This window comes from Astyanax mexicanus, chromosome 21, assembly GCF_023375975.1.
Source record: "Astyanax mexicanus isolate ESR-SI-001 chromosome 21, AstMex3_surface, whole genome shotgun sequence".
NCBI lineage: Eukaryota > Metazoa > Chordata > Actinopteri > Characiformes > Acestrorhamphidae > Astyanax > Astyanax mexicanus.
The window spans coordinates 40,416,995-40,437,861 of NC_064428.1; the positions used below are offsets into that span (position 1 = coordinate 40,416,995).

Consider the following 20,867-nt stretch of genomic DNA (forward strand, 5'->3'; position numbering starts at 1 on the left):
CTTTATGGAAGAGTGTCAAGAAGAAAACCATACTAGAGATGTTAAATAATCCAAAATAAAATGGTCAATTATCTACTATTATTATTATTAGTTGTAGTAGTAGCAATCGGCCAATCACATCTCTAAAGTGAAAATGCACTGAATACACTGACATAGTCCATGGGGCATAGAGTATTTAAATTGATCTTTATGTGTCCCTTCAGGGGATAACTTGGGAACGGCCACATCTGTATGGGTTGTATGAGTTGTGAGGTGTTTTCTTGTGAGTGAGGTTGAATACTAAACACTGGTCAATGTGCTCATGGCAAGGCCAGGTGAATTATTTATGGGAGTTTGAGTGGAGTGAGGGCTGAAAATGGATATAGATGGATCCGGACATTCTATTTCTGAAGGTTAATACTACCACCCACATTGGACAGTGCCGTGCAGTGTATGGTAATGTTGGTGACTGGCGGATTCTGGCTTGTAAAAATATTTACACCCCTTGAACATTTAAAAATGTTGTCACCTTACAACCACAAACTTAAATGTATATAAATGTTTAATCAAATAAAATTCTGAAAGATGTGACGGGCAAAAACCAAGGGGCCCATGGTCACTCTGGAGGAGCTGCAGAGATCCACAGCTCAAAGGGAAACAGGAGAATCTGTCCACAGGACAAATATAAGTCCTGCACTCCACGAATCTGGCCTTTTTGGAAGAGTGGCAGGAAGAAAACCATACTACAGATGCTAAATAAACCAAAATAATAATCCGTTCTAGTTCTGTAATCTAATATTACCACCCACAGTGAACAGTGCAGTGTATGGTAATGATGGTAAACAGCAGCTTCTAGTCAGAACTGTCCCTGTAAACAGGCTCTAAAATCTAAAGTCTTGTGGAATCCACAGTGGCACAAAGAATTGAAGCTGTTTTAAGAGCAAAGACGACCCTATCCAGTATTAAAATACCACGTAAGCCACCAGAACATACCCGGCACACCATAAACAGGAACTGTGACACAATCTGAAGGTTCAGCAGTTTTATTAGTTTGTTCACTCTTTGTTTTACTGCAACTATTTACATCAGAACAATAGAAACGAAAGATCTGTGTGGTTTAAAGACGCTAAAGTTGGTCAGAGTCTACGTCTCTTATTTTATTGCTAAAAGAACCAGTTGCCAGTGGTGAGGGTAAACTTAATACTGTGAAACTTAAAATTAAATAAGAACATATCGTCGCTGTCCAATGAAAAACGTGCATCTTCAAAATAACAACTTTACAGAAGAGAGAGATAAAACATTATAAACCTTCTTTCAATGGAAGTCAATGTAAAAAGAGTTTATTTAACGTAATTTTGAGAAAATTTCTATTAGACCATCCATCAGTGTAATGGACAGTCTGTTTGTTCAGAATATATACTAAACACAAAATTAAAGATCTCTTATTGGACAGCAACGTTATGTACTACTCAGCGACATCAGACATTTTTACAATTTTGCAAACAATCATAAGGCACTCGTTCACCTGAAAACGAAACACATCCATCGTAATTCAGGACTGGGGAAATATTCATTCACAGAACCTTATATATACAGCAAAAATGCATGTCCCATAAAAAATTACATAAAGTAAAAGTAACGTTTTTTTTTTGTCATTATGATTGCAGGAGGCAGTCTAACTCCTTTTTTTATTTTCTTATCCATGTTTTTTTTTAATTGTCTACAATTTTTGATTTAATCCAGCTTTTATTTGTGCATCTCATTATTAGAAACTGAAATGCATTGCAATGTGTTCGCAAACTTCCAACCAAATGCTTCAAATTTCAAATTTCACTACAGCTAACAAACTTCGAGCCACAGCAACCAAATTTGGTAGATTCGTAGAGATAATGGGGTCGTATTATGTGTTATACTTTTCAAATCTGTCCAATTTATCTGTCCAATTTTTGTCCAAAAAATAGTGGTACATTTTTACCTGCATATAAACATTTAGCTCTTATTAATTTTTATTGTTTGGAGGAGCTTTTAGAGCAGCCGGTTTGCATCCGGAAAAGTTCAGCATCTCACATTTTATACAAAAGTTTGTGGACGCATGCTGGTTGCTCCAAAGCTCCTCCAAACACTAAATATAAATAAAAGCTAAATATTTTGCCAATCAATTGACAAAAAAAATAAATTGGACAGGCTCAAAAAGCATATACCATAAAACTACACAATAAGCTCTACGAATGTACCAAATGTATGATTTTGTAAAATGTTCGTACATTTTTCTTCCATAGAAATGAACAGAAAAAAATATTATATTTATATTTAGCGTTCAGGAAACTTTTAAAGCAACCAGCTTGTATCCATAAACTTTTAACACCCTAAATTTTAGACAAAAATTTGCGGACACAGTTCTATCAACCAAACATTTTTGCATTTTATTCCACCATTTGGCCAAATATTTTTTGGACAAAAGTTTTACTTTAAAACACAACTTAACAAAACCTTAGAAACCACCTTGGAATGCCTTAGAAACCAAGAGCAATACCCAAGTGACGCCTCAACAACCACCTACAGTAGAAAGCCCTTAGAAACATCCAATACAATATCAACTGCTTAGCAACACATTTTTGCAACCAGGCTGTTACCATATCAACTGCCTTGCAACACCTTAGAAACCAGCATCTCTACCATTGCAGCACTTTCGCAAAAACACCTGTCAACATTTTTAGCAACCACCTACAACACCTTAGCAACTAAGGAGAACTATACCGAAGCAGCACATTTGCAACCCCTAGCAACACATACAGTAAATCAAATGCATTCATCTACTTTAAGGTGCACCTATTGCTAATACAAATGTGCAAATGCACACAAACAGCTTGTCTAGTCCCTGTAGAGAAATACTGCCAATAGAATAGGACTTTCTTGAGCATGAACCTTAAAATATGAACCTATTTGGCACCATGCCTAATCTAATGCCAGGATTGAGTATCAATCAAATCCTCACAGCAATGTTCCAAACCCTGCTTTAATAGCTTCTCTAAACAGTAGATACAGTTGCTCCAACAAAAGCAGGATACACTCTTTTTAAAACCCATTATTTCAGACGTACACTTTGATTTGCAACATAATTGGATCAGGCAGTTGGTTGCTATACTATCCTGTACTCTATAATGTGTTGCTATGGTTTTGCTTTGGTGTTGCTATGGTGTTACCAACTTGTTTTTGCACAATAATGCCAGAAACCATTATTTTCTGCAGTTGCTTTCTTTGTTACGTTAACTATAGCTAAACTTACGTGAACATTTCTACATTTTTACAAAATGCCATTTAATAAACATTAATAAATACATTTTTCATCCGCTTTCATAAACATAACCACCAAAATTTGTTAGCAGCAATACTCACTGACCCTTTTTAACGGAATACATCACTTGTGTTAATAATTTTAATTAGAGGAAAACGAAAACACTAGCCATCATATTATCTCATATTAAATTATCTCATTTGTTTTTCAGACCAAAGAGAGTCTAAAATACAGCAGATGAGTCATTACAGCACTTTCTACAACACCACCACTATCTGCTCTCATAATGATACCCTGCCTTCTACTATAGAGTTATATAGTTCCTCCGTCAGAGCCTCGTAACGCCCCGCCCGGCTGTTCAGGAAGTAGAACCGGTCGGCGGAGCGCCGCGGGTCAAATCCCTCCTTCTGTAGGCGTGTCTTCTGGATCTTGAAGGTTCCTGTCGGTGGGGAAGGGCAGCAGAAAACACTTTGTATTAAATATATTAATCACTTATTTGTTCGTTATTTAAAAATACTGAAACAGTAAATAAGAATACACTGTAAAGGATTTACAAATAGTTAAGTATGTGTTTATTAATGGTTTATAACCAGGTTATAACACCTCAACATTTCTATATTTCTTCATACTGTAACGTACCGGTGTTACTGGGTATAACTTGGATTTGGTTTTTGATTAGTGGTTGCAAGAATATCCCACTGGTGTGTTATGGTGTCACTATAGTGCTACTATGTTGTCACTATGGTGTTGCTATGGTGTTGCTATGGTGTTTGCTGTAGCACCACAAGAGGTTGTTATAGTGTTGCTAGGTTCATGCCATGGTACTACTAGTTATTTATAATGCGTGGTTAAGTGTTTTCTAGGTTCTTGCAATTGTGATGTTATGTTGTTGCTACGGTGTCACTATAGAGTTGCTATGATGTTGCTAAGAGCATGCCATGGTACAACAAGAGGTTTATAAGGTGATATTAAGTGCTTCCTAGATGGTTAATATGGTGTTGCTAGTTTGGTTGCTAGGGTTTTGCTAAGCGGATGATAGATGGTGGTTGCTAGGTTGTTGCTCTGTGGCTGCAGTGGTGTTGCTTAGTGGAAGTCGCTTAGAGTGTTTTTGTAAAAATTAATATACTACTTTGACACAATATAACTTATAATACAAAAGTGAAAAATCAAAGAAACAGGGACGAATGAAAGGATGCCTAAAGATCTCTAACCTGTCGTGTCCACTTCTGGTGAAAGTCGTAAGAAGAGAGGACGAGCGTACGAGGGGAGGGACTTCTGAACTTCCTGTAGGAAAGTCTCACAGTCAAAACTTCCTGTGCTGTCTGCGATGGCCGCCATACCTGCCTTCCCCTCCACACCTGAGGAGAAAATAGAAATACATCATTTATAAAATTCACCTGTCCATATGAAAATATAAAGCAGAGTTCTTGCACCACTTAAAAAGTGAAATTCAATGCTTGTTAGCATGCTGACTAGCTTGCTCTCTGCTAACCTTAGCTGGCTCTCAACTAATGTTAGCTAGCTCTTCTGTTACCTTAGCTCTCTCCCCAATAATGTTAGCTAGCTCTTTGCTAACTTTAGTTCTCTCCCCGGTAACATTAGCTAGCACTTTACTAACCTTAGCTCTCTCCCCAATAATGTAAGCTAGCTCTCTGCTAAGCTTAGCTCTCTCCCCGGTAACATTATCTAGCTCTTCATTTACCTTAGCATGTCCAGCTGCTGTATCTCCAGACCTATCCCTGATTACAGAAAATGTGTGGGATGTGTTTCTATTGGACGCCTTGTTTAACTTTTATGCTATCTAGCACCACCTTGTGGCAGATCTTGTGGTACCAGAACTGACCTGGTATAGAAACTCCATAAACAGCTACGTCCGTCTGGTTCAGTAAACCACTCAGAATTCCTTCCACTTCGGTGGTGGAGACGTTTTCACCTCGCCAGCGGAACGTGTCTCCACTGCGGTCTCGGAAATATATGTAGCCCAGTCTGTCCATCACCATCAGATCACCTGAGAGAGGTAAAAGTATTGGAATATAAAATCAAGAATATTTAAAAGATTTCATCCTGCTTTTGGTTCATGTTTATGTATCCCCTCCAGATAATCATTTTCTATTGGCTGGTAACAAAATGTAAAAACTGTTAAAAAATGTAAGTAAAAGTGAAACCATGCCACTGCTCACCTGACAGGTAGGCGGAGTCACCCTTCTGAAACACATTGTGTATAATCTTCTTATTCGTAGCTTCTTGATTAGCGTAGCCGTCAAACCTCCGCAGGGGGTCCTGCTGAATGATTCGTCCAACCAGAACACCTGGTTCACCTACAGCATTACCAGACACGTTACCAAACACGTTTCCAAACACACTACCAAACACGTTACCAAACGTGTTACCAAACGCGTTACCAAACACATTACCAAACGCGTTACCAAACACATTACCAAACACGTTACTAAACACATTGCCAAACACATTACCAAACACATTCCCAAAGACATTATCAAACACGTTACCAAAAAATTACCAAACAAATTACCAAGCACACTACCAAACACACTACCAAAAACACTACCAAACACATTACCAAACATGTTACCAAATTCATTACCAAACAAATTACCCAACACATTACCAAACACAAATAAGACAAATTGGTGTCACTGCCCGAATACTTCTGGATGTTTGTACCTGTAACAGGTATGAATCTCACCTGGTCTGCAGGGGATACAGAGCCCCTCCCTGTCTCTAATCAGCTCCATATTCTCCTCCTCCACTCTCAGCAGTCTGATTGGGTAAATGTTGGGCAGAATCACGCTGTTAAACCCGCACGCCCCCATCTAGAAAAAAAAAATAAACAACTTAAAAAAAGGAAATAAAATCAGTAAATTTCATTTTCATAAATTTCATTCAAATTCAATAATGAACCATTAACCGCAGACAAAGTATTCAAATACATTTATTTAAATGAAAATTGTACAGTAATTTTAAGCCATTAAAATCCTTCAAATTAAATTTAAAGTACTTTTTAAATTTCATTACAGTTCTCGTTTAACTTTAACTCAAGTTTACAGTTATTTTATTCATGTTTTGATAACAATTTAAGAATCACTTAATATCTTCTAAAAGCTTTATCAATTTTAATATCTAAAACCATATCTAAGCAACTTTCAGATCTTACAGTTATGTTTTAAAAACTTAATCAGTGTATTTATTTAGTGGGTAAAACAATTCATCTTGGCATCATGTTCTCCTCCACCAGTCTTACACACTGCTTTTGGATAACTTTATGCTGCTTTACTCCTGGTGCAGAAATTCAAGCAGTTCAGTTTGGTTTTATGGCTTGTGATCATCCATCTTCCTCTTGATTATAATCTAGAGGTTTTCAATTTAGTAAAAATGGAAAAAAAAGGGAAACTCATTTTTTAAGTTAATTTCTTAGAGCTGTATATACAGTATAAACTGTACCTTGCCGTCCAGGTTGGCGATGCTGCAGTTGCACTCGGTCGCTCCGTAAAACTCTCCGATCTGTTTCATGCCGAAACGTTTAGCGAACGCCTCCCACACGTTCGGCCGAAGCCCGTTACCGATAGCAACCCTAACGCAGTGATTTGCCTCTGAGGGGCGCACCGGCTGTGACAGCAGGTACCTGCAGATTTCACCGATGTACTGAACCACCTGTATGAACACAACATGCACAGTACAATCAAAATCTGATTTTAAACTCTGTTTACATAAAAATAAAGACTATAAAACACTCACTGTGCAGTTGTACCGAACGCAGTCATCCCAGAATCGACTAGCCGAGAACTTCCGCCTGATCACCACCGTCAGCCCATGCACCAGACACTGCCCCACCCCCATGATGTTACCTAGGAGACCATAGAGACTGCTGGGAAATGCTGAGGTCAACAGTTCTTATCTCAGCTCTCCAGAACTAAAACATCTGTGAGATTCTCATGAATACTTCCCACCTCTACCGGCCATAACATTAAAAACAAATGCTTAGTACTAGAAGAACTCTGACCCAGAAGGCATACACTCCTTAAGATCTCTATTAGCGCTTTTCTACTGTAAACCCCAACTGTTCTGGTACGCGAACCTAATTTTGAACTGGTTCACCTCGTTTCCACTAACAACGGTTCCAACCTTGCTGGGCCTGGCTTTTAGCATTGTGGCTAACTTGCGCCAGCCTTTCTGCCTTGCCAAGCGAGGTTACTTTGTCTGGTAGCACCTTGGGTCCAATCCTGTTGAACTCTGTAGTCAAGATTTTAGCTGATATTCTCCAACTCTGCTGACCCTGGCTGTTAGCATTGTGGCTAACCCATTCCAACCTTGCCACTTTGCCAAGAAGAAAATAAATAAAAGAAACTACAAAAGGAAGGTTAAAACACAGCTAAAACAAACCATTTTTTTTAATTAGCTAAAATTAAGACCAAACACATCCCAAAAAATCATAAAAAAGAGGTGGTTAGAGACTAAGAGGGCTTCAACCCTATTAAACCCTGAAGTCAAGATTTTAGCTAAGTTCAAAGCACAGATCGAGTTTGGCTAAAAAATTGGCAAACATGCTGATAGAACATAAAAACCACAGCAAAAACGATTAGCCTTCAAAAGCTAATCCACTTATATCCGGATTACGCTAAATTCAGCTCTTTTATGTGAAGCTGTATTTTGTTTTCACCTCTTTGTAACCATCATTATGACCCACGTGGCTTCAAATCATATGCATAATAATTATTAGTATTACAAACTCCAGCACACACCAGCCACTTTATCAGATACCCCTTACTTGTAATGCAAGCGCAATTTAGGGGGCACAGTGAGTGGAAGCACAAGGAACAGTAGGTGTTTCCAATAAAACTTCAATACTGGCTTTGACCTGGACTGAAGAGTTCACACTGTAAACTGCAGGTGTGATTGATGATCTGAGGTGCATCTCATAAAGTGACAGTCGGTCAACCCTAGTAGTGATAGGAGGATCACTAACAGCTTAGTGAACTGTGCAGAACATCCTGCAGATACATTTGTTGCTGCCTCTACTGGCAGAACCTCCAACTGATAGCAATTTTCCGCAGAATAATGCTTATACTTGGAAACTTTTTACAGTAGGTGTTTCCAGTAAAGTGGCCAGTGTTGTGTATACTTACCTGCTGAGTGGTACAGAGGTAGGCAGGTGTAGATGACATCATCAGGGCGGAGTTTGAAGGAGTAGTATCCAAACGCACTGATACGGTAGAACCTGGACACACATTGGAGTAATGTACAGTAAATAAAATAATTGATTTTTAATTGTGTGTGATTATTAATTCATACATTTATAAGATAATATATATATATATATATATATATATATATATATATATATATATATATATATATATATATATATATACTGACCTGCTGTGAACTACAATGGCAGCTTTGGGTAATCCGGTGGTGCCAGAAGTGTAGATGTAGAACAACCTGTCTACAGAGAGAGCACACAGAGCAACAATATGAAGTGGATAAAAGTATTTGCTATGTTAAAAAATCCTTTATGTTAAAGATTTTTAACAGAATTAATATTGTAAAAAGAATCTATTTCAAAATACAGCTGTAATTTATAGTGTCACATAAGCTGATATTTTAGCCTCAAGCTACTGCCTTACCCACAACATGACATGCTAGTCACAACAAGCTAATGCACTAGCAATGAGACAGCTAGCAAGCCACAAGGTAATGCACTATAATATGGTTATAGGCTGACACACTTAGCCCTAAGCTAATGCACTAGATCCAGACTCATGAATTTAAGCCATAAGCAAATGCACTAGTCCCAGGCTCATGCATTTAAGCTATAAGCTAATGCACTAAGCCCAGGCTCATGCATTTAAGCCGTAAGCTAATTCACTAGGCCCAAGCTCATGCATTTAAATCATAAGATAATGCATTAGATCCAGACACATGCATTTAAGACATAAGCTAATGTACTAGAAACAGACTCATGCATTTAATCCATAAAATAATGCACAAGGCCAAGACACATGCATTTAAGACATAAGTGAATGCACTAGATACAGACTCATGCATTTAATCCATAAAATAATGCACAAGGCCAAGACACATGCATTTAAGACATAAGCGAATGCACTAGATACAGACTCATGCATTTAATCCATAAAATAATGCACTAGGCCAAGACACATGCATTTAAGACATAAGTGAATGCACTAGATACAGACTCATGCATTTAATCCATAAAATAATGCACTAGGCCAAGACTCATGCATTTAAGCTGTAAGTTAATGCACTAGACCCAGGCACATGCATTTAAGCCATAAGCTAATGCAATCACACAGTTTATTGACCTTGTTCATTTCAAAGAGAAATTTTTGTTTGTTTTGTAGTTAAACATGGTTCAGTCACTTCCCATGCAGATACTTCACTTCACTGCTGCACAGTTCCCACACACACACACTCTAAATAAGTGGACTGGTAAGGTCAGATGGGGATTAGCTAGCGTTCTTTCAACTCTTTCACACATCAGCTCTCTCACTCTTGTCCTTGTCTTCTTTACACAAGCCACAATCACAAGGTACACACTAACTATAAGATAATAACAGCCAAAATATAAGCTAGCAATAGCCACAAGCTAGCACACCAAACCCAGACTAATGGAGCTAGCCCAGGCTCACAAACTTAGCTTATATGCTAATGCAAACCCAAATGCACTTCAAATTTTTGTCTGACACATTTACTGTCCATAAAAGATTGACACAATTATAAATTATAAACCACCAACCCAACACCAGGGTCGATTAAATAAATTGTTCACTAGCTTTAATTTGAAGTAATATTATCAATATCATAAACCTGGACTTTAACAACAAATCTAAGTTCTAATGAGTTACTCAGTATCCAACTGCAGTAGGTTTTTTTACTACAGAGCACTTCAATACTGGCTTTGACCTGGACTGAAAAGTTCACACTGTAAACTGCTGGTGTGGACTGAAGAGTTCACACTGTAAACTGCAGGTGCGATTGATGATCTGAGGTGCATCTCATACAGTGACAGTCGGTCACCCCTAGTAGTGATAGGAGGAACACTAACAGCTTAGTGATATGTGCAGAACATCCTGCAGACACATGTGTTGCTGCCTCTACTGGCAGAACCTCCAAGTGATAGCAATTTTCCGCAGAATAATGCTCATACTAGGAAACTTTTTACCAGATTGCAGCACTTCCTTGTCATGCCCGGTCTCCAGATTTATCACCAATCCACCATTTCTATAGAGCAGGATCTACATGCCCAGCTGTAGCAACATCTGTGTCTAATTATGCTGCAAGATCCATATGGATCCTGTAGAACCTCCAAACCCAACCTCAATATCATCTTGTATCCAGGATAGAGGACCCAACAGGGTCTAAACTAGAGACTCCTTTAAATATTTCTAAACAGTTTTCCCCAATAAACTTATGTATCCTTTCACTCTAATGCCGTGAAAACTCTAATATCTATATAGTGAGAGAGAAAATGAGCAAGAAAAGTATGGGGGAAGGAATAGAGACAGAGAAAAAAAATGAGAGAGAAAGAGAGAGAGAGAGAGAGAGAGAGAGAGAGAAGAGAGAGAGAGTTAAGGGGGGCTGGGTTTCTCTTGTACTCTGTGGGTGAAAGTGGGGAAAAGGTTACATTCCTGCCAAGTGCAGAGTGGTAGTGAATGAAAGGGAGAGAAAGAGAGAGAGCAAGAGATGCATACAAATGCAGAGAGCAGAAAAATAAAGAGAGAGAGCAAGAGAAAGAGACAGAACAGGGTGGAGGAGAGAAAGTCTGGAGTTCACTCCAGAAACCAGAGGAAACTTTTGGTTGTCGTTTTCTGTTTAAGTTTGAATTTCTCTCTGCGAAAGAAGAGAAGTAGAACAAGGCACCGTGGAAAAGAAAAGAAAGGAAAGGAAAAGGAAAGAAAAGGAAAGAAAAGGAAGGGAGGGGAAGTTGGGATAGGATGACCGAGATAAAGAGAGGGCAGATCAGAAGCTGGACAGAGTAAGAGAATGCTAATGTGTCCCTGGGGAGAGAAAGAAAGAAAGAAAAGAGGAGGGGAGAAACTCGAGAATTGAGGAAATTAAAGGGCCCAGACCAGAAAAGTTGGGACTGTATGGAAAGAGACAGTTTTAACCCAATATGTTTAAAGTTTTATCTGCTCAACTTCTAAAAAAGTTGGGATGCTAAAGAATTTACCACTTTGTAATGTTGCCATTTCTTCTCACTACAAATAAAAAAATGTTTGGCACCAATGGTACCAAGTTATGAAGTGATACAGGAGTAATTTTGACCCATTGTTTCTGCAAACACATCTTAATCAGGACCGCAGGCAAGATAGTCTCTCCATACCTTTTTTTTTCAACAGCAATACTTCACATATAATGTGTGCAGAATGTAATTTTGCTTTGTCTTTAAAAAATGAATACATGTAAGATCCTGGAATTATTAGTGATGTCGTCTTGAAGGCAGCATGTGCGGCTGTAAGATCTCAGCATTATTTTCTGCTTTTCAGTTATTTAAATATTGTTCTGTGTTCTTTTGTAACCTCCTGAATGAGTTGTCCATGCCCACTCCTGGGAAGGTTCACCAGAATTCCAATGTTTTTCTCCATTAGTGAATAATAGCACTGTGATTCTCTGGAGTCTCAAAGCTTTAGAAATTACTTTATAATCTTTTCCAGACTGATACATGATCAATTACTTATATATGTAATAATGTGATGCTTTTTGAGATTTTTTATCTGCTTCATGCTGTCAGACAGGTTCAATTTAAGTGATTTCTTGATTCTACAGGCCTGGTTGTGGTTAGTAGTGAAATTGAGCTTTTCAAAAAATCTGATTAATCACAGTTAGTTTATGGGGACAACACATTTTTACAGATTGGTTTTGGTTTGTTTGAATAGTTTCCCTTACTGTCAGTCTGCAGCTGTGTTTTGATTGACCGTAACTGAAGAATAGAGGGTTGTTTTTTCAGAAAGGAGATCCTGCTGTTTCTACCCCTATAGATCACTATAAACACTGAGAGAGAAAGAGAGAGCAAGGGAAAGAGTGAGAGAGAGATGGGTGGGTCTTGCTTATTGGTAACACCTGAAATATTTCTTAGGACATGTGTAGACAACGAGCTGTTCTTCTGAAAACATCACAGTTACACTCAGTACTGCTGTTCTACCAGAACTCAACATACTGTAGTAGCATATTATGAGGACCCATATTCCCCAAACAAAAACACAAAAAAGCTGTACTTTAGAATTACCAGAGGTGTTAATGATATAACTTAATTACTCCACCTTACACTCTAAAAATATCCTTGTTACTACTATTTAATTTCAGCTGGTTTTCATTCCGGCTTCTCATCGTTCAATAAAACCCCTATCCAGATAAATATCTCCATCCACATCCAAATAGTATAGTATAAACATATACCATTCCTACTCCCTATTGGTTTATACTGTGATCCATCACACCAGTACACGCCCCCCCCCCCCCACACACACACACTAAACATTAGTATCTATACTTCTAACTACAGAGTAATGAATGGAGATACTTTTTTTAAAAATGAAGATCAAGACAGAAAACAACCCCATCAAGTCACTTGATAAGAGTTTGTCATTATCTAGTGCTAACTATGACTAACTTGAGAAATTGACTTGTGGATTGACTTCAATCCAATAGTCTATGGTATCATTAACTGATTGAAATCAAAACAAACCAAGGTGCTACAGGGCTCAGAGTGGTCCATCAGTCTAGGGCATGGCCACTATTCCTGGTTCAAATCCCAGACCATGCTGTTTGCCATCAGCAGCTGAAGTCTGAGTAATGTTACATCAATGGCAGTGGCAGGAAAATACTATCAGAGGAGGTGTGTGCAAACCTTTACCCTCCTAGTGTCGAGGACATTACTATTTATAGGATTGGGAAACCCAATTGGGAAACGAATTATTCAAAATATAGGTGCTACAAAATGTCTCTTGAACACTCCCATAGAAGCACCACTGTTGTTTCCACCAATTCTTAAACTCTTTAAGATAGAAGAGAACTTCACATCTGCCATAAAGAACCATTTTAAAAAGAGATTTGTGAGTAGAAATAAAAACTTTTATGTTGGTACTCAACCTGTTGTTCTTTAGGAATCTTCCAAAAGAAAAAATAAATAAAAGTAAAAACACTGTACTCACCGTTGAAGCCCTTGTTGTGAGAGACTGGCGGTGGGGTTTGGGGGGTGTTTGCCAGCTGAAGATCCAGATCCTGGACCGGAAGTTCAGAAGGCAGAGATCCAGCAGGCAAGGAACCAGTGCAAAAAAGCTTCATACGGCCAGCCAGACAGCCACTGATCTCCACCACCGCTACAGAGAGAAAAATAATACAGTTATAATGCTTAGCACCCTATTAGGACCATCCAGACTGATTTAAGGCATGTAATTGTGTCTTTGCTATCATAATGATGGGAAAAGTACAGCTTGTACTTCATGAAACTAAAGTGCAAAAATAATCAATAAAATCAGAGTGTCTCTTGCTCATCATTCCCTTTAAGAGTAGATCAGGTGAGCTCTGACTTTGGTGGATTGCTATTTTAATTTTGCAGCTACCTGAACGTGTCCAACAAACGCTTCTCAGCAGAGGAAACTGAGCTGCTGGTTGATGCTGTGAAGGAGCTCCAGCAGCTCATTTACGGGAACAGCAATGTTATTTTATTTACTATTCTGTTTATTGTTGATGTAAAAGTTCTTGTCAAGATAGCGATGAACGTCTGACTGTTGGCGTCTGTCTAGGTTGTATTCAGTCAGTGGAGCTCCTGTGTTTCCTGTTGCCAAAATAAACAAGCAAAACTCCAGAAATGTACCTGAACACACCTCATTTCCAGAACACCACGCCCATCAGTGCAGATATATTCAGAAGCTCTGCTGCTATTTAAACGATACAGGTGAAAGGAGTAAAAATAGACTGTTGGTGAGGTTTTAGATAGCAATGAGTATCACGAGCATTGCATAGAGTGTAAGGTAGAACCCTAAGACTTTCTAATGTGTATTGCAGAGTTCTGATGTCCAAACCAAATGTTTTTTTTTTGTTTTGAACAATAAACTAATGTAAAGTTGAATCAGAGACGTCTTAGAACATCTTCTCTTAAAACAAGTCCTACTTACCGTCCACCAGCTCCGCCCCGAACACCATTCCCTGAGCCCCAGACACTTCCACACAGTGAAGCAGTGAATCCTTCCTCAGGTTAAAGTTAATAAGGGCCGCTTCCACGCCCACTTTGGCCAGTCCAAGCCATAAGGCCACCATCAACGGCCTACCCTCCATAAAAACAGCCACCACATCCCCAGACCTCCAGCCCTGCTCCAGCGCCCAACGGCCCACCGCGTCCGAGCGCTGGTCCAGTTCAGAGAAGCTCCACACCTCCCCTGTAGCCTCCTCCACCAGGGCGGGTTTATCCGGGTGCAGCGCCACTCGCTCAGAGAAGATGGATGGGATGGTGCTCCTCTCCCGAAGGTGCCGCCGGACGAGAAACTTCACACGGATCAGAACCCACAGACCACTGGGGGACAGGAAGAGAGGAACGTAAGTCAGACAAGAGAGAAGAATAAGAAATGAAATCTTAAGAAAGGAAAAGAAAAAAAAAGAAAGTGTTGAAAGGGACAAGATGAGAAAAGAAGGAAAGAGAATACATAACAAAAAGACAAGGACAAGAAGACTAAAAAGGCATAAATACACATGAGATGAAGACTAGAGAAGAGATAATAAAGATGAGGAGAGGATAAAAGACAAGAAGGGAAGGGAAGACAGAGTAGGATAAAAGAGATGAGATCAAAAGAAGAGAGAAGATGAAAAGTTATGAGAAGAGACGATAAATGAGAGAACAGAAGAGAACAGAACAGATAACAAAACATAAAAAGAAAAGAGAAATTAGAAAAGAGAAGACATAAAAGACATGAGAAAAGAGGAAAAATGAGAGAAGAGAAGAGAAAAGCATAAAAGATGTGAGAGGATAATTGAGAGAAGAGAAGACATAAAAAGGCATGAGACTAGAGGAGAAATAAGAGAAGAAAAGAGAACAGAAGAGATCACACAATATAAGACAGAAAGAGAGGATAAGAGAATAAGAGAAGAGAAAAAAATGACATAAAAAGAGGAGAAATAAGACAAGAGAAGAGAAGATAAAAAATGACATAAAAAGACATGAGAAGAGGGGAGAAATGAGAGAAGGAAAAGACAAAAAAAGACATGAGAAAAGAGAAGAAATGAGAGAGGAGAAGAGAAGAAAAGAGAAGAGAAGAGGAGAGAAGAGAAGAGACACCATAAAAACACATGAGAAGAGAGGAGAAATGAGAGGGAAAACATAAAATGACATGAGAGAACAGGAGAATCATGAGAAGAGATGAAATAAAATACATGAGAAAAGAGGAGAAATGAAAGAATAGACAATATAACAAGACATGAGTATAGAGGAGAAATAAGATAAGAGAAGACATACGAAGACTTAAGAAGAGAGACAACACAAAAATGCTTGAAGCACAGGAAAAGATAAAAGAGAATAGATGAAAAGAGAAGAGAAAAGGAAGAGAGAGAGATGAGTTGTACCTGACGTCTCTCCTGATGGTTCGAGCTGCAGTATCTATGAATCTCCAGCCTCCTGAACACAGATAAACCCCGAACCCCACCGCAATACTCCATTTCCAACAAACCCCCAGATACCTCACCACTCCCACCGAGACCACCGACAACGGCCCCCGCACTCGCACTGATCCCTCCATCCTACAGACTGAGAGAGAGAAAATATACAAAAAAACACATGAGTATACAACAAGAGAAAAGAAGAGATGATGTGAGACGGGTACAGAAGACAAGTGGGGATAAAATGAGGACACCATATATTACAGTTTTTCCCAAATGTTTACACAAAAAATGTGGAACTATGCACACAAATCCAAAAACATGAAGCTCATGTGTCGACATTGTGACTCCAAACTGCTAAACTCTAAACACAATTTTATATGTTCTCACTTAAATATCATTCTAAATCACAGCTTTGCAAATCGCTAAACACAAATTTCATCATTTAGAACACCTTGCTCACCTGAGAATCACTGACCTTCAGATACAAAACTCTAATTACCAAGTAGTCTCACACAAGTTGCAGCTGTGTAAACTTAATTAGCAGAACGTTTCAATCATTTATCAGAGTATAAAAGAGGCCTCATGTGACTGATTCAGCCCTCCTATGTTCTCATCTGGGATAATGTAAGTTTCCACTGGGCAGCTCTGGTCAATGATTGGTTCTCTAAATCCACAGTTTGTTGTGCTGCATCTTCCACCATATTCCCCATCTCTCAATCCAATAGAGGAATTCTTTTCTGCATGGAGGTGGAAAGTGTACAAACGCAGACCCCACGAGCGTGGGGCTCTACTTCATGTAATGGGGGAGGCATGTGATGACATCCACGCAGATGATTGCCAAAGATGGATTTGCCATGCAAGGCGTTTTCCCCCCGCTGTTTGGCGAGGGAGAATATTGCAGCTGATGTAGATGAGGTCCTCTTGCCTGACTGAGATCAGGGGTCTGATAAACAGTGATCTGTTTCTTTGCATTTTACAATAAATACATTTTGGTGTCCTCTTTGTATGTGAATTTTCCTTATCATGTTTCTCATTGTGAACATAGGTGAAAATTACAGTTTTGCAACATATTGCATACAGTAAATATAGCTTACATTTGTGTAGTACTGTAAATGGGGGGGGGGGGTCCTACACCACAACAAATAAATAAATAAAAACAACAGAAAGACAACATATTTCCATGGACTTGTCTGCATTTGAATTTGTACAGCGGCCTCATGAAGTCAAAAACAAAACCAAATACTTCTGATAAAAGTGCTCTGAATTGATCTTGTCAGTGTTTATTTGATGCTCTGCAGGAGATCATAAATAAATATCTGTGTGTGTTGTTTTGGTGGAAGGAATCAGTTTTGCTGGAGATTTGTAGAGTTTCAACAAAGGAGTTAATAATTTTCAGTTTGTGTTTAGAGTTTTGAGAAACTGAGCCAAGTTTTTAGAAATGCGTTTAAACATTTGGGAAAAACTGTAAAGAGAAAATGAAAGGAAGAGAGAAAAGAGGAGAAAAAAATAGAAAAGAAAAGAGAGGAGAAGATGAAATGAGAAGACCAGATATAAATGAAAAGATGAGAGGAGAAGAGAAATTTAATGGACAAGATCAGGGATGACATAAAAAGGCAAAATGAAAAAGAGAGTAAGAAAAGAAAAGAAGATAAAACAGGTGAAGAGCATATAACAGATAACAGCAAAAAGAAGAAAACAGAAGGATGAGAAGAAGACAAGATAAACAAGAAGAGAAGATAAAAGAGGGATTGGAAGTAAAGAAAAAAGAGGAATGAAAAAGAAGGTGAAACAAGTAAAGAAGAGAAGATAAAACAGGAGATGAGAAGAGATGGGAGGATGAGAAGGAAAGATAAGATAAACAAGAGGAGAGGACAGATGTATAAAAAAGAAAAGAGAAGTGAGGAGAGGAGAAGAGAGGATGAGAAGAAAATACAAGATAAATAGGAGGAGAGGACAGATGTACAAAAAAAGGAAGAGAAGAGAAGATGACATGAGAGGACACAATGAAAAATAAGGTAAGAAAATATTAGGTTGACAGGTAAAGAAGAGAAGAAAAATCATGAGATGTGAAGAGATGAGGGGATGAGAAAAGAAGACAAAACAAGCAAGAGGAGAAGACAGATGTATAAATAAAGAGAAGAGAAAAGAAGAGAAGAGAAGTGAAGAAAAAAGAAGATGACATGAGAATGCAAAATGAAAAAGGTGAGAAAAGATGAGGTGAGACAAAAAAAATAAGATAAGAGAAAACATGAGAACAGAAGAGAGGATGAGAAGACAAGAAAAGACAAGATAAACAAAAAGAGAGGACAAATGTACAAATAAAGAGAAGAGAAGTGAAGAAAAGAGAAGATGACATGAGAAGGAAAAATAAAAAAGAAGAAGAGAGGAGAAAACATGAAAACTGAGGAGATAAGAGGATGAGAAGAGAAGACAAGATAGAAAGAGAAGAAGTCAGATGTATATACAGTTTACTATACATAACTTGTTTTTATCATTTATTAAAGTGATCTTGCACAGTAAAATTACTTTTAGCATGTTTTAGCATTAGCATAGAGCCTTTAAACACACACACACACATACACTCACACACACACACACACACACACACACACACACACACACACACACACACACACACACACACACACACACACACACACTCTGAACTCACCCTCCTGTTCCTCCAGCGTTCTTCTTCCTAAAGCAGCAGCAGAATCACACACCACACTTTCCCAAACTTACTCCCATCACCACACTGCTCTGATTGGTGAAGAGAAAGCCACGCCCCCTCTCCAAACCTAAGCCCCTCCCCTCTCTCAGCCAGAACCCCTCCTACTGTTTCCCAGGCTGGATCTGATGCTGTTTTCCTGAGATCTGCAGGTTCAGACTGGTTATATGATCAGATCCAAAACCTGCACTCAGACTCCCACTGCAGAGTGAATTAACATATTATCATAAAATCAGTGTTTTTAATTGTATCCCTACATAATAAAGTAATCCAGATTATGAAGGAACACATAATGAATCATGTAGTAACTTTAAAACAGTGTTAAACAAACTAAAATACACTGTGAAGAAGCATTTAGATGCTCTTATCTGGGGAGCTGTTTGTTAACTTGCGGTTTCTGAGGCAGGTAACTCTGATGAACTGATGAGTGCCAGTTCCATCATTATACTTTTTTTTTTGGTTTTTAATACTTTCAATGTTCTCGAAATGTTTCTTTTCAGATTGACTGACCATCATTTTAATCATTTTTATCTTTATTTAGTTGAGTAGTTGTTGCTTCTCCTAATCTGGATTAGAACATTACTGAAATATTCACTATTCACTGTATACCTGTAACTCTACCTCTTCACTACTTTACTTTAACTGATGCTCTCAAACTAACATTAAGAGACAAGAAATTCAAGTAATTAACTCTTGATGAGTTCAGCACAGCTGTTAACTGAAAGCCTGAATTCCAGGTGACTCTACCTCATAAAACTGACTGAGAAAATCCAGCAGAGATGATCAAAACTGATCATCTAAACAAGAGGAAGTACTTTGTAGAATGTAAAATATATATATATATATAAAATATATAATTCGTAATGTGGATGAGTTTGGTATTCATCTACAATTTAAAACATTAAAAAATATATATAACATATTAAAAAGAATAAAAAACAAAAAAATGTAATGTGTATCCAAACTTTTGACTGTTAAGCATTAAGTTAAAAATGGTAAGGTAACTTAAAATGGAATACATTTTTCATGCAATGTAAGGAACAACTGATGGATTCACAATATGTGAAACTTAAAACTAGAAAAATGTATATATGTATTTTTATTAATTATAACTTTTGAAAGATTATGTCATATTTATTACTGAGGACTGAGGAGTTTCTATCTAAAGAGTTTCTACCTGTTGCTAAGCTTTTGCCATGGTGCACCAGGTGTTTAGAGAGTGGTTCCAGGTGTGTTCCAAGTGGTCACTGTGTGAAACAAATACATGAGCTGAAGTCCACAACTGTTATTTAATTAAAAAAATATATGTTCTTTAATGCTATTAAATAATGATGTATATGATTTATTTTAAAATAAAATATTATGAAAAAAAAACATCCATGAAACATCTAAACTAATTATGTTTACAATAAAAATAATGCTAACAATCATACTAGAAGGATAGAAATAACCAACATTGCCAACTATTGCAAGTATCATCATTAATAATCATGTTATTAACTCAACTTTTCCAGTTATTTTACTGTGTTTATGATAAACTGCTTCAGGCTAAATACAGTCTGCAGTAGCAGCTCACCTCGTCCTGACCTGTTTTACAGCCTCCAGAACTGAACTGAAGGATACATAGCTTTTATTGTCTGAGCTGTAAGAAGAGGTGTTCATTCAACCTAAAATAAATGAGCTCATGCTCATTATTCGGCTTGTGTTGTGATGCTCATTGCTATCGTACACCCCACAAACAGTCTATTTTCACACATTTGTAGGGCATGGTGTTCTGGAAATGAGGTGTGTTCAGCTACATTTCTGGAGTTTTACTTGTTTATCTTGGTAACAGAAAACACAGGAGCTCCACTGACTGAATACAACCTAGACAGACGCCAACAGTCAGACGTTTATCGTTATCTCGGCAGTATTTCACTGAGCTGTACCTGTAAATTACCTGTTGGTGCACCTTCACAGTGTAAACGAGCAGGTCAGTTTCCTCTGCTGAGACGAGCAAAAGTGCTGCGCTGTTAAGATATGAATGTGCCAAAGTCAGAGCTCACTCGTCTCTTAAAGAGAATGATGAGCAGAAGACACTCTGATTGGTTTATTATTTCACGTTACGCCCAAAATTAAATAACCACACCCATGATCAATTAAGAGAATTAATACATGACTTTTGCTTTGAATTTTGAGATGCACAAGGTGTACTTTTCCTGCCGTTACGATAGCAAAGACAAACTGACTCAC

The 20,867-nt window shown here is 38.1% G+C and overlaps 1 protein-coding gene across 1 annotated transcript; it reads right to left on the bottom strand.

Annotated features, from left to right (window-relative positions):
• Positions 1 to 1,006: 1,006 nt before the first annotated feature.
• On the bottom strand, positions 1,007 to 18,660 carry slc27a1b (solute carrier family 27 member 1b). The gene is made up of 13 exons (XM_007236278.4): positions 18,579 to 18,660; positions 15,872 to 16,052; positions 14,434 to 14,828; positions 13,468 to 13,635; positions 8,669 to 8,738; positions 8,419 to 8,510; positions 7,031 to 7,140; positions 6,737 to 6,946; positions 5,982 to 6,108; positions 5,455 to 5,592; positions 5,118 to 5,282; positions 4,486 to 4,632; positions 1,007 to 3,713 (listed from the first exon to the last, which is right to left on the bottom strand). The coding sequence occupies exons 2-13, from the start codon at positions 16,042 to 16,044 to the stop codon at positions 3,556 to 3,558; spliced, it is 1,953 nt and encodes a 650-aa protein (XP_007236340.3). The 5' UTR covers positions 16,045 to 16,052; positions 18,579 to 18,660; the 3' UTR covers positions 1,007 to 3,555.
• Positions 18,661 to 20,867: the final 2,207 nt, after the last annotated feature.

Bases quoted from the DNA above. Each gene is read 5' to 3' on its own strand.
- slc27a1b (XM_007236278.4), bottom strand. From the start codon at position 16,044: ATGGAGGGATCAGTGCGAGTGCGGGGGCCGTTGTCGGTGGTCTCGGTG. The intron at 6,109-6,736 runs GTACAGTTTATA...TTTTTTTTCTAG, and splicing joins TCGCCAACCTGGACGGCAAG to ATGGGGGCGTGCGGGTTTAA. The intron at 5,283-5,454 runs GTGAGCAGTGGC...TACCTCTCTCAG, and splicing joins TGACTCCGCCTACCTGTCAG to GTGATCTGATGGTGATGGAC.